The sequence below is a fragment of the Filicampus tigris genome, chromosome 7 (genome assembly GCF_054856515.1).
Source record: "Filicampus tigris isolate MCC_2025a chromosome 7, RoL_Ftig_1.0, whole genome shotgun sequence".
NCBI lineage: Eukaryota > Metazoa > Chordata > Actinopteri > Syngnathiformes > Syngnathidae > Filicampus > Filicampus tigris.
Genome location: NC_141223.1, coordinates 568,728 through 585,515, shown reverse-complemented (window position 1 = coordinate 585,515; position 16,788 = coordinate 568,728). Strand labels below are relative to the sequence as shown.

At 50.3% G+C, this 16,788-nt stretch overlaps 1 protein-coding gene across 1 annotated transcript in view; it reads right to left on the bottom strand.

Annotated features, from left to right (window-relative positions):
* Nucleotides 1–15,221, bottom strand: part of dlc (deltaC) — a 51,626-nt gene extending 36,405 nt beyond the window's left edge. The window contains 8 exon segments of the mRNA XM_086036774.1: nt 2,544–2,781; nt 10,425–10,594; nt 10,725–10,860; nt 10,862–10,917; nt 12,796–13,053; nt 13,938–13,998; nt 14,110–14,364; nt 14,929–15,221. Coding sequence (XP_085892900.1) covers nt 2,544–2,781; nt 10,425–10,594; nt 10,725–10,860; nt 10,862–10,917; nt 12,796–13,053; nt 13,938–13,998; nt 14,110–14,364; nt 14,929–15,000 — 1,246 coding nt within the window. The 5' untranslated portion in view covers nt 15,001–15,221.
* Nucleotides 15,222–16,788: the final 1,567 nt, after the last annotated feature.

The following is a 16,788-nucleotide window of genomic DNA, read 5'->3' as shown; positions in this document are numbered from 1 at the left end:
AATCTTTTTTAAAGTCAACTGAAAACGTACATCAATAGTTCCTTGAAGTTAACCAATGATGGTTTCTAATCCGCATCTTGACATGGCCCACCTGTGAGGTGGGATGGATTATCTCGGCAAAGGAGAAGTGCTCACGAGCACAGATTTCGACTGGTTTGTGAACAATATTTGAGAGGAATGGTGATATTGTTGATGTGGAAAAGGTTTTTGACCTTTGAGTTCATCTCATAAAAGACGGGAGCTAAAATCAAGAGTGTCGCGTTGACCCATCCACATACACACACATCTTTGGAACGGATTCAATGCATTTTCATTCATTCCAATGGGAAAGGTGACCTCCATTTATGAACCTTTCCCACTTACAAACGGGGTCGCCGAATGAATGACGGACGTTTGGAACGTGAGCTACCACCGCACTTCAAAATATTCGTGGAGGTCGCGACATCTCGGCCGTATTTATTTTAGCCAACGCCTCGTTTTGTAGCGTTCGGGGTCCGAAAGAACAGGTGGCCGGGCGCTGCCGCTTGTCGTGCTCAGCAAAGAGACCCCTCCCCCCCCCAAAAATGAAGGCAAGCCAACAGCACTCCCTCCAAAAGCAACGATGCCGCTTGCCCGTTGTCAAGACGCGGCACTTCATGTTGGCTAGTTAGCTCCTCGCAATAATCAAAGATTGACAATCGACACCGACAGAAATAATCAACGGCGTTTGCTCTTAGCCGAGTCAAGCTAAAATAAAAACTAGTCAAGTCGTCACAATTGTTTGAACCAATTCATCGTAAAATGTTCCATAATTGATGGCGATTCATCGTATTTTTCAAGGACAATTGTTGACTAAGCCTGTAACAGATATTTACTTGGAATTGAAAATTCAAAGTATATTTGGATTCAAAGACTGTTCTCATAGCTTTCTTTGATCCTGGAACACGATTTTTTCCTGTGAAATCCAACGGTGGAACCATACACCAGGACGCACAACTGATACGGTATTTGAATTTGGCTTTGCAAAGTGTGCAAATGATTTGGGATTTCTCCAGTGAGCCGTCCGGCAACTTTTTCAAGTCAAACGATGACAAAGTCCGTCTTTGCAGCAGTGACTCAGTCTGCTCAAAGTGTTCGGGGAAGCTGCCACAGGACGGCAATCAAACAGAGGGGTTTTTTTGTTTTGTTTTTTAAACGCTTTCTAAAATTTCAATTCATCTCCATAGTCAACAGCCTTAATAAAACGATTTGGATGCTGTAGGAAAATAGAGCAATAATGCTGTTGTTTAAAATGGGAATGGCATTTTACGTCATTATGTTTGCTTTGTGGAAATGTGTCGTTGTTCACATTTGCGTTTATCAAGTAGAAACAAAAACAAGTCATCGATAAAAGACCCTCAGGTCAAATGTCTGTGAAATTCCCCTTTGACGTGATGCCGTTTGTACACACACACACGCGTTCAAAGAGGTGTATCGATGTAAAACAATGAAATAAAGAAATAAGTAAGAATCGATGTTGACATTTTGATCCAAAAAGGATTTGTAGTGCTAACAGTCAAATCGTTTGTACATGGATTTATTTTCAGGTTTAGTTCTCGCACAAACAAAACACTGATAACAAGAGAAAAATGGAGTTCAACAGTCAAAATGATGAGTTCAAGTTCTTCTTTTTGTGCGGTTACGAAAAGTGACTGTTGGTAACAAGGGCAAAGTGCAGATGTCAAAATAAAAAGACTTTTTCTAAAAATGGGAACGGAATCGAAATCGGGGCTTCATCCCTATTCAATTTAGTGTTTGAAAATAAAATAGACTGTGTTCAATGGACAAAAATGCCGTTTTTATCTGCCCGACAAGGACATTTTTGTTCTGTCCGCCATCTTTTTGCTCAGGCTTATCCTACTGCCGGCCCATGCCTCCTGGCCACCACGCCACTCGTTTGTCTCCACGTTCCCTACGTTGGCTGGCGGCCAGCGCAACGTTTGTCCAAATGTGAGAGGGGGCCAGTCCCATGTTTGCCGGCCGGCATCAAGACGGCAAACCATGGCAACCCCGCCAACTCTGCCTTCCTCCCCCAAGCCACCAATCAGGTGCCACGGCAACGGCGCCATAGACAACGACGCACGCGTACCAGAGATGCCCCCATCCAATCATGTGAGCGGAAATCACGGGATTTTCAGCTGAGAAAGATGCCATTTGAAAATTGGAATTTTCTCCATTTCTAAAGCCAACAATAAAATTGCTTGAGTTGAACCGCTGCTGGCTCACTGCCATAAAAAAGTTACGTTGGGATAAAAAAGTTTTAAAAAATGAAGCTAATTAAGATCATTCTGACGCGCTCTTTTTTTTTCTTCGAAATGCATTGCCGAAGTATCGGATCCAGACTTAAATGACTCTGACTCGGAGCTGGGTGCAAAAAAAATGCAATTGGGAAATGTATAAGACACACGCATACACTTGTTTGTGTTGTGATGGACGCCAATAAGACGTGCTCGACTCGCCGCACAACAAGGACAACACCGCCGCTCCGAGCTAACGTTAGCCTAGCTTAGCGTCCGGCTGGTTACCGTTAGCGCAGGGATTGCTGCTGCAGCGGTTGGCCTTCATCTCGCAGTTGGAGCCGGCGTAGCCTGGCGGGCACCGGCACGTGTAGCCGCCGCCGCCGCCGCCGCCGCCGGCCGTGGCCGGCACGCACACGCCGCGGTTGAAGCACGGCTCGTCGGCGCACGTCAGGACGCCGCCGGTCCCGCAGTCGGGCCCCGAGAAGCCCCGAGGACACACGCACACGTAGCCGTCCGACAAATCCTGAAAGCAAACCCAAAAAAAACACAAAAAAATGCTGACTCTCAAAGCAAACAAATCAACAATCACCGCAAGCAAGGGAGACGCTTTCATCAAACAAATTCATCATACAAACAAGAAATGGGGGTGGGCAGGATTATTTTGGTCATACTTGAAATGACACTTATTTATTTTTGGGTACAAAACAAGAAAATCTTTCAACGTAAAAAATAGAATGACAAATACATTTCTTTGGAACGCTTTAATGGTCCAAGTTCCTTTTGGACCAAACAAAATTGATCCGAATTCAAGTCCGATGTCCTTGCGTAAACAACTAGCGCGTTGGCTCCAATTGTATCTCAAGAATGGTTACGACGATGCCAATTTAGCGTCAGCATCGGAAGAAGTGAATTTTCAATGAATCGCACGATGTGAGTCTTTGATGGAGTGGCAGTTGTGGTCATTGACAAAGCGACTGACGCTTTGAATGCCACAAGCAACGTCTTTAGCGTTATGCGCGGCCAATGGAAAGTCCCGATTCGCTTGCTGTGTTCTGAAGGCGCAGACGTTTGTGCTGCATTGAGGATGACGAGACGGCCCTAACCCAACTTCAACGTCGGATTTTTGGGGGGGTCAAAGAAATTTCCCCTTGAAAAAAAAACAAGCTTTTGTTTGGCCGCTCCCCCAAAAAAAGGGAACGCCGCAAACCAGCCACGTCAAAGGGCAATCGACGAAGTTCTGGTCAAGCGGCCATCGGGCGAAGCCGCAACGGCCGACGCGCAAAGTAGCCGGCGAGCGAGCGCCCGAGTTGTGGCGTTTGTATCGGCAGAGATGGAAGGGCGGGGCATGCCAATTGTCCAGCCGGCATGCTTGCGCTCCAACGCGTAGTCTTCGCCGTGATGCAGGACGTACGTCTCTTGGAGAGGCCAAGCGTGGTTTGCCAAAGTCAAAATGCTGTGGCCAACAATGCTGCGCATTGTTTCACATTTGAACTGTTGGCATGAGCTGCCATGAAACCAGGCCATTGTCATCATCAAGGCCGCCTCAAGTTTTCAATCACCCACAAAATGCCACTTCAGGCATAGCTGCCGGAAAATGACCCAAATACTGCGCACGTACGTCTTTGTTGTGAAATACTAACAAGAGGTTCAGGGAGCTTCCGGGGTCGTCTACAAAAGTTCAATGAAAACGTCAACAAGCCCATATTCATACTCCTCACAATGACCAGCATTGGCGCCCCAACACAGGCATTCATTTGACCCCAAATCGCCCGTCCGCTTTGTCCGGCCGGACCAAATCGTCATCGCCAATAGGCTGGTCCGACGATCGTTTTCAGCGGGCTTCCGCTCGCGTTCCCGACGACCAACTTGGACAAACTGCCACCAGCAGTCATGTCCAATGCTCGCCTGTTTGGCCACATGATCATTTGCTGAAAGAGGAAGTCCAACCAAAGAGATTTTTGTTCCAGAATATGTTCGATGCAAGCCCACTCGTTGAAACATGGCATTCTGATGAATATTGTGTTGGCGGAAGAGGAGCCAATCCGGCCCTTTTGAGCCATCTGAGGGGGCGGCCATTTTGTCACTTCCGTCCACCGGAAATGACATCGCAGATGCTCAGATAATCGCCGCTCAGCTTCAGAAAACAGCTGAGCTGTGATTGTGATGTCATTTGCAGTCGACGCAAGTGACAGAATGGCCGCCCCTGAGATGGACAAAAATGTTGCCGTATTCCATCAACGCAATATTCATCCGAACGTTGCGTTTCAACTAGTGGCACTGCTGGGAAAAAAAAAATATCTTTGTCTTGACTTTCCCTTTGAGTCACGTTGCGATGTAAATAGCGAAATAAATACATTGCAAATCAAGCCCGCAAGCTGAGCTATTCAATTGGATAAGATGGGCTAACCGGATTGGTGGGGCATGGTCGCATTGCACAACGGATTTGAAATGAAAGAACCAGATTCGACTGCAGACTTGCAGCTTTCATTGGACTGCATTGACTTCCACACAAAGTTTTCTTCAATATCATTATCAGACCTCCTTTTTGATGACCTTTTTTTTTTTGCTTACTAAATCCTTTCAAGTCCATTTTTCCTAATGTTTGTTTGAACCATTTTGTCCATCCATTTCAAGGCTGAGTCTCACGAGGGCTCCGACGCATTGACTCACCATTTGTTTGTTCGGGCGAGGAGGTCGGGAGTCAAGTCGGGCTTGCTTCCAAATGATGCTTCCTGATAACGCTCAACTTGCTTGAAAAACCTTATCTAACCGAGGCCCGCTTGCATGCCTAGTTCTTTGTCCCCAAACGCACACACACGCACACCTCTACCTTAAGGCGGCCATCTTGCTTTTAACCCTTGACCTCACCAAGGAGAGCATGCAGTAGCCATACCTGACCATACTAAAAGAAAAACGACCATATAAAAGGACACTTAACTACAACTTCTACATTCGTTTAGCTCAACTACTGTATAACAAAATCATTTACTTTCATTCCGCAGACCAAAAAGAATTGATTTGTTATGTTATCACTGTTGCAATTCCATCGGGCCACGGGTGGTCCCACGGGTGGGTTTTCGCCTCGGGCCCGCGGGACATACTTCCCAGAACAACAGAACAACTTCAAAAGCGTTGGCGGGCATGTTGTATATGGTTAGAAAACGGAGTTCCCGCAGATTCGAACGATACCAAACATTATAAGATACAATCATATCTGCAGGCTCGGCGAGCATTTAAGTCAAAACAATCGCTAACGCACAAAATGTGCGCGACTCACCATTTCATCCTCAAATGTCCGACACAATTTCATAACCCATCATCAATGATGAGATTACGTCGACAAGGGCCCGGTAAAAGTATTCCAGTAACGTAGTTAGTCCACAACAAGCCTGACATCCGTAAAGCCGCATTATGAGCTGCTGCAACCGTTACAGGTTGCTACCAGATACACATACATGTCACATATGAACATATTTTACATCGTAGATTGAGTTACCTTTGACAAATTTAGACGCACGAGCTTTCAAAACATAGGCTGGACCTTATTGCTTATTGATTGGTTGCTTACTTGATCCAATAAAGGAATGTTTCCCGTGCCAGGAATTCAACAACAGCCAATGAACAAATTGCATGCGTAAATAGCACCACCCCTGCAAATGGACGATTCCTCACTTGTGTTTGCACTCACAACCAAACTTGCTAAGATGGCGATGGACGCATTCAACGGCCAATGAAATTCTGCCCCAAAAAATAACAAAAACATGGAAACTATTTTGAACAAAAACAAGCACCGTGCGTAGCTTGCGTAAACACACACTTTCAAAGCCGTCGGCAGCGACGGCAGGCTCATATCGCGTCACCTTCTTTGATTTTTTTCCGTTTTTTTTTTCTCTGGATGTAGGATATGATCGCGCCAAGTCGTACTTTTCATTAGAACTCAACATTGTTGAAGCATTCCACAATAGCAGCCTTTTCCCCTACAACGTGTTTCACATATATATATATATATATATATATATATATATATATATATATATATATATATATATATATATATATTATATATATATACATACATACATACATACATACGTACATACATACATACATACATATGTACACACACACACACATATATATATATATATATATATATATATATATATATATATATATATATATATATATATATATATATATACATACATACATACGTACACACACACATATATATATATATATATACATACACATATACAAACATAGATAGAGTGAGTGAGTGAGCGAGCGAGCGAGCGAGCGAGCATCACTGACCACATGCCAAGATTCATGGAACACCCATACTGGGGGGGACTGTTCATTCCCAGGGTCATATTTGATTTTCAGCATGATACAAATTGATGAGTTGTGTCTTAAAAACATATAGAATATGAACAGAGCCACTCATTGTAACACAGACGGACATCGAGTTGTTTGTTTGAATGGATTTTGTCAAATGAACTCATCTTTAAACAGTGAAATGTTCTGATACATGTTGGATTTGTTCCAGAGTTCACGCTGTAAGGATGTGAGAGCAATGACGCAATGAACTAAGCCCGAGTAGCGTTCCAAATCTAATCTTCATTGGTGATTGACTAAAGACTCAACTTTATCGCCCACCACATAAAAATCCCCCATGAGAGAATATTCGAGTCATGGTTCCAGCCCGAGAGTCAATTGTACTGTTTAGTCAGCTATGTAGTTGGCTAAAAAAAATTAATGAATTCAAAAAAAAAAAAAAAGGGAAAAAAATCTCAGTACTCAATAGTGATTCGGGAGCAGGGAATGATGAGTGATTGTGAAATGATTCACTTATTCCCAAATCACAACTTTATGGAACTATCTCGGTCCGCCATCTCCAAATCCCTCCACAGTGATTCGGGTTTTTCCTCCCTCCCATATTAGCATGTTAGCTTCACTGGAGACCAGGAAATTGTCCATTGCTATGAATGCTTGCTGGTCTCCATTTGGCAAGACATTGACTGGTGACCTAGGGCTGCACCATTATGAAAAAAAAAAACAGGAAGCGCCGTTATTTGGGTCATAACTCAAATCGCAATTATTCAAACAATCATTTATTTGAAGATTTTGTTGTCAAATACATGTCGATTAAGTAAGTTCCTTTTGGACCAAACAAAATGGATCAAATGAGTTGTTGCAAATGAAAAAATGCAAGTATGATTTTGTCTTAATGTCAATTTGTCATTCAAATATGAATAATCGTTTTTTTACGACGATGCCAATTTTGTAACGGCAAAGTGTAATGATGCTCATTGTCATTGAATTTCCATCAATTGCACAGCCCTGCGGTGACCGGTCCGTTCTTTGTCTCTATCGTGGCTATCGGAGGAAGAGACGGGCAAAGACAAAAAGCACATGAACGGTAAGGCTTGTCTTGCTTGGGCAAAGGAGATCAGCGTCACGATTAGCCAAGATTCTACGGGACAAGAGCAAAGTATGCGTTCGGGAACATTCGGGAGGCGTGCGTCTCCTTGGAACACGGCGGGCGCTTTCGAAAAAGAGCATCCTGGCATCGTGTGACGGTCCGGGGCCGCTTTGCTGCCCCCCTCGGGAGCCGGACAAGGCGCCGTGACTGCTGGAGCCCGACTCCGCGCTACGCTTGAGCAGACAATGCCGAGAGGCCAAAGAACGTCCGGCCGTGGCTTTGTGACCTCCGGCCGAAGCGCCTTTGGCATCCGCAGCGCAGCGGCCACCCAAAGCACGCTCGCCAGTCGACTCCGGAATGGCTTCAAAAAACAAAACCAAAGCAGAAGGTTTTGGAGTGGCCTCGTCCGGGCTTGAATGCCAACCAAACGCTGCGGCGCGGGCCTGAACCGTTCATTGCATTGGCGATGTAAGCGCAATTAGAAAAAAATAGGAACGCCACGACGTCATCGCAAGGCTGCGCTTTCAGCGGTCATTACTTTATGGACAGCGGAGGCGGCGAGTGGTGCTTCACCCAACTCTAAGCTAACGCTGCCAGTGCGCTTGATCCTTTGGTTAAAACTTCCCGCGTGTGGGCAAAGAAAACCTCAGCGTGTACGCGTGTTGTCCATTTTGTGGCTGCCGCCGGAGACGCTCTCCAAGGAAGCGTCTGTCGCGGCGTGTCGCGGCGTGTCGCGGCGTGTCGCGGCGTGTCGCGGCATGTCGCGGCGCGTCGCCGTCGACTTTGTTCCACGCGTGTTCCAAGTTGGAGCACGCGGACGCAGATGGGGGCGTGCGCCCCTTTGTGCCGCGGCAAATCAAAAGCCAAGTTGCCAAGCGCTCAAATATTAGGAGGATGAATCGGGCCGTACGTTCCGAACTAAAAGAGGGTTGAGACGCAGCCGAGTCACAAGTGGGCAACGTTCATCTTACGTTTCCTAGCGGGTGGCCTGCGTGATGCTACTCAATGGAGACCGGCTAAGCTTTCATTTGATACATGTATGTCTTATTTAGTTATCCGTTTATGTTTGAAGTCGAGTGAGCGATTTAACAAGTGCAATCCACGTTTGATGAACCAAAGGGAACATGTAGGGAGTGGCAAGGCTACTGATTTGTTTCCATGATTGTTGCAATCTGCACTCGACTCGGTGTCTTTCCAGTACAGCATCGGTCGTTAGGTTTCCGTGCGGCACAATGACGCGGTCAACGCTTAACCAGGCGCACGTCAAAATGTTCCCGAACTATATACCTCCGATCGTCGTCGATGAGCTGTCTTTCATATGAACGAATGCTTCATTGGCCTTCGCCTCACTATTGTATGAGGCATTACAGATCTGATGTTGTTTGTTGCAATAAAGATTGATTGTTGAAAAATACACCGGAAACCGGTACCATATCGCTGTTGCAGTGATTTCATTGGCTGATTTTCCATAACGCTTGAGCCCGACTGCGTGGCGTGGCCTTAAATTGGCCGTTGACGCCCAATGGACCGGATGGAGGCAATTCCGCGAGCAAGAGCGGGCCAAAATATCTCCACAGAGATGTCGTTTGAGAAAATGCCCGATTTGGGATGTCGCCGCTGAAGGTGAGCCAAGCCGTTCTTAGCTTTAGGCAGCAATCGGGGGCCTGCCGGTGTTTGATGCGCCAGAGGCGGTCCTTGTCCGAGACTTCTGCTTTCCTTCCTTAGGTCTGCTTTTGCGGCGGATCAGCGCTTGCTGGATCCTTCCCCGTGTCCTCGGGGAGATCTCGCTCGCGGCAGCGCCGGAGGCAAAGGTGAAAGGAGGGAGAAGAGAAGAAGGAGCAAAGTGGACTGGCGAGGCATGTGCTCAAGTCAGTCCTTTTTCAAGAGTTTACAGAGCGCAGCTGGTCTGGTGGCGCTTGGTGGCCAACGGTGCTCCCGGGGTCATCTTTTGCGCTGGTATCAACCACCGTTTGGCGGATCCTTCCTTCCCGTTGTCCTCGGGGAGATCTCGGGCGATGGAGCTCAATCCCGTTGTGGATCTCTGCCTTGTCTGCTTCCTACGAATGAGGGACGGCGGCACTGGAAAGACTCGCTGTCTGCCGGCGTCAAAGAGGATCGCACGCGGCCTTTGGAGTTTGACACTCAAAGAGAAGACGCGAAGGCCGCCGCGTTCATGGCGCAAACTAGCCTGCCCGCGTTGCTTCGGCCCTCTCGGTTTGAGCGCTTCCTGAGCGCCATCCTGGCTGGTGGAAAGCTGAGGCCTGTCGCAATTTGGGACTGCAGAGACTCCGGATGTTCTCCGAGCGTTTGCTGAAAGCATGTCTGCATTAGCCTACTTTTCTCCGTCAACGTATGCGTTCTTCTTCTCTTTTGCCGTCCAGCTCTCCCACACGCATCGTGTAAATAAATCGCGACGAGCGGCAGGTCTGCGCGATCATAGTTGACGGCGCGGATGGACAATCGGACGGAGCTGGCCCCCGTGCGCTATTCGTAGAAACAAACAAGTGACCCTTGTTTGCCCGCATGTGACCTGATCTTAACCGGCGACCAGCCCTTTCTTTGTCTCTATGTACCCTGACAGCGACCGGCGGGTAATCAATCCTTTTTTTGGTCAATATGCGCTCTGAGATTGGCTGGAGAACCGCTCCGGAATATACAGTACAGCCAGTACCCCCTCTGGCTCAGAGTCAGCGGGGCCAGGCTCCCGCATGAGATTTAGGCCAACGGAAAGGACGGCTCACCTTGCAGCTGCCTCCGTTCCTGCAGGGGGCGCTGTGGCACAGGTTGTCCTCGATCTCGCAGTTGTTCCCGCTGAATCCTGGCCTGCAGGCGCAGGTGTAGCTGCCCTGGCCCGTGTTGGTGCACGACGCCCCGTTCTGGCACGGCTTGTGGTTGGTGCAGTAGTTGAGGTCTGAGGGTGCCGAAAGGGGCCGTCAGTCAGGAAAGGGGCCGTCAGTCGGGAAAGGGGCCGTCAGTCGGGGGGGGGGGGGGGGGGGGGGTCCCGCCCCGGTCCGGGGGCCGACGAGCGTCCCGCCACTCACCCTGGTCGCAGTAGAGTCCGCCCCAGCCCTCCTTGCAGTCGCACTGCCACGGCTGCCGGCAGGTTCCGTGCAGACATCCGGGGTGCCGCGCGCACTGGTCGCAGCGCTCGCCCTGCCAGCCCTGCCGACACGCGCACCTCGCCGGGGGCCTCGCAGAAGCCGTGCTCCGCGCTGCAGCCTGGAGCGCAGATGGCTGATGGACGGATGGATGGATGGATGGCGGGAAAGACGGCGGCAAGTCAGACGGGGCGCCAAAAACAACAACGGCGTCAGAAGACACAAACCCACAAAAGTACGCGCACGTACACACAAGCGCAACACGCGTGTGCAAATATGCATGAGTACACACTCCCGAGTGGAAAGAAACACACGTGCCAACACGCGCAAGGCAACAAACACGCGCACACAAAGCAAGCACTCATACATACTTGGATGACATAAGTCGACTCTCACACACTCATGGACACTTTCTCACACGCACGTACACGCAAACGCACAATGACGCAAACGCACATTTGAAGCTCTTTTTTTGATTTCTCATGAATGTCCACTCGTCACCCCATCTTGACAGAAGAAAAACTGAAAGGTAGAAATGTTTGCAAATGGAGTGAAATCTCGCGTGCAAGTATTGCGAGCCTGCTGGCTGATTTTCTTGAGTCGACGCCCCCTTTTGAGCCGGCGCGGCCTTCTTGGGAACGATGCAAGGGCTTTTGGGGATCCCCTGCCATTTTCTTTGCGGATCCTCTCCACTTGTGTCCGTTGGTGGACGGCCATTTTGGGGAGCTGCTCAATGGGCTTTAGGTCAGGGCTCTGGCCGGAAGCCACTCCTTTGTTATCTCGGCGTCGTTGTCCCGTTGAAAGGTGAACCTTGGCTCTCGGGTCCCGAGCGCTCTGGAAGAGCTGTTGCAGTCGTCTTTGGCCTCTTCTTGACCTCTCTTTCTCAGCAAGGCTCTCTTTCCAGACCGCCCTCCCTCCCTCCCTCCCTCCCTCCCACGATGGCTCCGGAAGAGTTGCGCTCTTTCCCCAACTTGTTCCATTTGAGGATTACGGAGCAATTCTTTTGTAACCTTGGCCGGATCTGTGCCTTGCCACACTTGCGTGGCTCATCTCCTTGGGCAGTTCACGATTCCATGATTTGCTCTGACGTGCACTGTGAGCTGTCAGGTGTCATGTAGACATGTGTGCGCCTTTCCTCATCAAGTCCAATCAGTTGAATTCAACACAGCTGGACTCCAATCAAGGCGCACAAGCATCTCAGGAGAAACGGACAGCATGTGAGTTCAATATGAAGGGAGCTGCAAATGGGTTGGAATACTTCGGCTATTTGCGCTTTTAGCCATAAATTTCTCCTTTTCAGTTTTTCTTCTGTCAACATGGGGTGCTGAGTGGACATTCATGAGAAATAAAAAAAACTTTTGGGATTTGGGCAAATGGCTGCAATGACACACAAAGTGAAACATTTCAAGGGCTCTGAATACTTTCCGTAGCCACTGTATGGACACACACAGACTCTGACACACACGTGCGCACACAAACACAAATATTTACAAAGTCAAACCCACGACACAAACACACAGCTTCTCTCTCTCTCTCTCTCTCTCTCTGTTGCTCTCCCTCACACACACGCTGTCACACGCACCAGTTAAATGTGAAGCCAAGCAGCTGGCCGACTCAACAAAAGCGACACATGCCGTCTCTTTTCACGCCCGGCAGCGCACATTAAGCTCGGCGCGTGTCCTGGCCGGGGGGCCGGGGGGCCGGGGGGCCCGGGGGGGCCGGGGGGCCGGGGGCCCGGAGGCCCGGGGCCCCATTGTTGGGCCCGCAACAAAGGGAGGCCATCTCACACACACTGCTTGACTTGACAATTTCATAGCTTGTGGACAAAAACAAGCGTTGGGAAGGAACGTTGGAGAAAAGGAGGGAAAGGGAGGCCGGGAAAGGAGGGACAGGCCCAAAGGGTGGCAAAGGAAGGCCAGGTAGAAGAGGGGAAGGAAAGGTGGGAAAGAGGCTAGGAAAGGAGGACTATGAGGGAAGGGGGGCGGGGGAAAGCGGCCACGGACGGCACACTTACGCCGCGCGCAGTATTGTCCCGCCCAGCCGTCCAGGCACTGGCGCTGTCCGTCGCGCTGGCAGGTGTAGTGTCCGAAGGTGTCGTTTCGGGGGCGGCAGTAGGCGGCGCAGGCGGCGCCGTGGTAGTGCGCGTCGCACACGGCGCGATACGAGTAACGCACGCAGCCGCGATCGCCAAAGTGGACGTCCTGCCGCCAATCCTCGCCCACGCGCAGCTGCTCCCGCCTCGCCAGGCGGCTGATCAGGTTGTTTGGGTTTTCTGAGGGGGGGGAAAAAAAACTCAAATAGCAGCCAAGAAGAAGTCAACTCGAAGGTCATCGCGACATGACTGACATGCAGAAATCCGACTAAGGCATGAGCCGACTCCGCCCCCCCCCCCCCCCCCCCCCAAAGATAAACAGTGCAGGCCCGCTTCGTCACGTTTCGCCACTGGAAAATGTACCATTTGTGGATTTGGGGTTTTTTTGTTTTTTTTTTTTGGTTTGCTCTATTATTTGCTCAAAATGCACCTAGTTTTGTGCTCAGACCAAAGCCAAGTTGACAAATTGCTTTGGTGCCACCTAGTGGCCCAGAACTGTGTTGGCGTTGGCAGCTTCATGTTATCAAGCCTTAGCGGTGTCCAATGCAAAAGTAGTGCTTTGCTGCCATCTTGTGCTATCTAAGGACAATCACAATGCGCTTCGGGGTCATTTTAATACCCAGCCAACATGGTGGGAGGGGGAGAGGGAGGGGGAGAGAACCCCCCCCCCCCCCCCCCCCCCCCCATCAAGTTGTGCTTGAGGCACAAGCAAACTGGGACCACCAGGCCACTAGGGGACCCCCAAAAAGCATTTTTTGGAACACAATCTAAATATCCAGGGAAGCCCAACCCTGCCATCAATACATACAAGTCATCGGTGCACCTTGTAAAAAAAAACAAAAACAAAAACAAAAAAAACAAAGCAACAAGCAACAAACGTCGATGAAATGGTCAGTTGGGCTATTCAAGCAAATGTTGTGAGTTTGGCTTTTGGGACAATTGGCGATGCAAGACTGGCGAATATTCAAGAGGGGAAAATGCTGCCTGATTGACTGACACTGAGTGAGCGAGTGAGTGAGTGCGCCGCTCTGTGGAGAAGCTCAAGTACTGCAGCAGACTTGTACCTGTGGAGTCCAGTTCGGAAGACTCGACAGTCCAGGCTTCCAAGATTAGAGAGAAAGTTCCCTGGAGGAAAGCAAAACGTGACATTGACATGAATCAAGCAATGCGTGTGCGTGTGCGTGTGCGTGTGCGTGTGTGTGTGTTTCTTTTTCGGGGGCGGGGGGGATCACTTACCGGCCACTTGAAGTGGAAGGGCACCCTGAGGGGCGCGCTCCCGCCGATGGAGCCGGGCTCGGCGGCCAGGATCTCGCTGAGCGCGGTCCCGTACGTGCACGGCGGCTCGGGGTCGATGACGTCCTGCGCGTGCTTGAGGCACACCCGGAAGAAGAGCTGGCACGCGCGCGACGGCGGCCGACAGAGCGCGCGCGCGCTCGTGCCCGTGCCCGTCAGCGACTCGATCTTCAGCTCGAACACGCCGGACGACTCCGTCTGCAGGTTGACACGCCGCATGACGTCAGTTGTTTTGGACAAAAGTAGGGCACGGGCGCGACACAAAGGCAAAGACGGAGCATACAAACGATTTCATTCAACCGAGTGAAATGCAAGTGGAATTTCTTTAAGAATAAAACAGCGTCAAAGCCAATCTGTAAAACCATTCTTTTTAGCATTGTTAGCATTGTTAGCATTGATACTGCATGGCAGCAAATCACGCCAAGATGTTGAAGATACTGGGCTCATTTGGATTTTTCTTTCCCGAGGATGTGATCGAATTTAGCTGAACACACACACACACACGCACACCCACACGCACACACACACACACACGAAAACAAGTGTGAAGTTATCAATGGAAAATCGCTGGCCAAAATCTATAATGAAGCGATTGGAAAGAGAAAGTCCAAATTTGCGTGCGTCTGGTGCGTAAAAGCGCACAAGCGACGTTGGGGGAGAGTCGAGTGAAGTCAACAGCGGGTCAAGTCGGGGCGACTAAGCGAAAGTAGACAAGCGGAGTCAAGTCGAGCCAAGTCGAGCGAGCGAGCAAAGTATACTGACGGTGCGCGCTCGCAGCAGGACGACGAGCAGAGCGGCCACAAGGCAGCGCGCCATGGCGCCTCCGAGCTGCATCCAGAAGAAGCAAGACCAGCGAGCTGCCACGACGCCGAGGCCAAAAAGTCCGAAAGGGCCAAAAAATCCAAAAAGTCCACAAAGGCCAAAAAGTCCAAAAAGACCGAAGCACGAGGACGGCGGGCGCGCTCCCGACGACAGCCAAAGAGACGAGCGCGGGCGCGGGCGCGGGCGGGCGGCAGCAGGTAGGAAGCTTCAACTGCGGACTGGTGCGCCGGCCCGGAGGGACTCCTTTTTATAAGCAGCGCCAGGAGGAGGAGGACGAGGAGGAGGAGGGGGGGAAGGCGGGGGGGGGGGGGGGGTCGGGGGAGGCGAATGCGGGCGGGCAGACGGGGGGGACGGGGCAAATGAGGCTATGGGACGGATCCACTCATGCCAGAAACGTCCGCTCGCCCGTACGCTCCGAATATCAAACTACGGATGAATGTTTGTCAAAGTGAAACTGCTTGCACGTTAATCAATCACCAGCGGGTTGCGAAGTCACTTCCGGTGCAACGCAACACAACACAACACCGCAAAGTGATTTGGACCATTTCGAGGCAACTCAACTGTCCAAAGTTGGCGCACAAAGTCAACCTCGATGCAATCTGGGCGTCTTGACGTCACCCTACGTGACGTCGAGCTTTGCGTCCGCACATCTGGCGTGCATCCACACGTCGCTTTCGGGGCTTTTGAAAGACAAAAGTTTGTCTAAGGTGACTTTCTGCTTCTAAAAATAAGAAAGTTATTCAAATTTTGAAATTGACTTCCCATTTTCATGTTTCCCATTTAATTTTGCTTACTTTTGATTAAAGTCCCCTCGTGGCTTTTTTTTTTTTTTTTCATTTTTTGTTAAATTTGCAATTTGATTTTATTGCCGTGGCTTACATTTTGTGAAAAAAAAAGCCATCCACACAGCTTACTCGATCTCTGCGTCCAAACATGAACGTGTCTATCTGAATCATGAGTCTATTCTTCAAATGTGCTCGCGTGTACGTGTACGCGTGCGCGTGCGCGTGTAGTAGACACGCGCCGAGGCCGGCTGCCATACAACAAACCGTCAGCAGACAACCAGGGAAACGCTCATTTGACCACCACGCGCACACGCACACACACGTCAACGCACGTTGTAATGATCTACGGTGGACGCCGTGACGTCATCGTGTCGTCAAAACGACCAAGACGATGATGATGATTTGACGCGCACTTTTTAGGAGACGGCGGAAGGGAGAGGATGACGTCACAGAAGAAAAGCGCTCGCTCCGGACTGGCCGCGCCCCCATTTGAGGGATTTCTCTAATGAGGGCAGCGCGTGCCTCACATGCTACAAGACGCGCCCAGCACGCGCGCACGCACGCACGCACGTCGCACGCAGCAGGCACACTCCAACTCTTTTGTTTGTGTGTGTGTGTGTGTGTGTGTGAGCGCGTGTGCGTCCTCGGCACGCACGCCCACGCGCTGCAAACCAACTCAATACACAACAAGCCAAGCCGCATCAGGAAGCGCGCCCAGCAAAATGGATGCATATTTGATCGCGCGCCATCTGCCCGTTCATCCCCGCCCCCCCCCACCACGCAAAAGGGCCTTGCATGCCACGCGCCCTTTTGTTCGCGCGTGGCAAGCGGGTGGCGTGAAGGAGAAGGTGTGAAGCTCCATCGAGGCAAGTGGCGTGCATGCGTGTGAAGGCCTCGTGTCGCATTGAGAGGGGAGAAAGGGGCGGGGGGGTGGTGGCGGGGGCAGCTCCCCCACATCCTCCTCCTCCTCCTCCTCCCGGCGGGGTGTCGTGGGAACGTCTGCGAAGGTGTGACC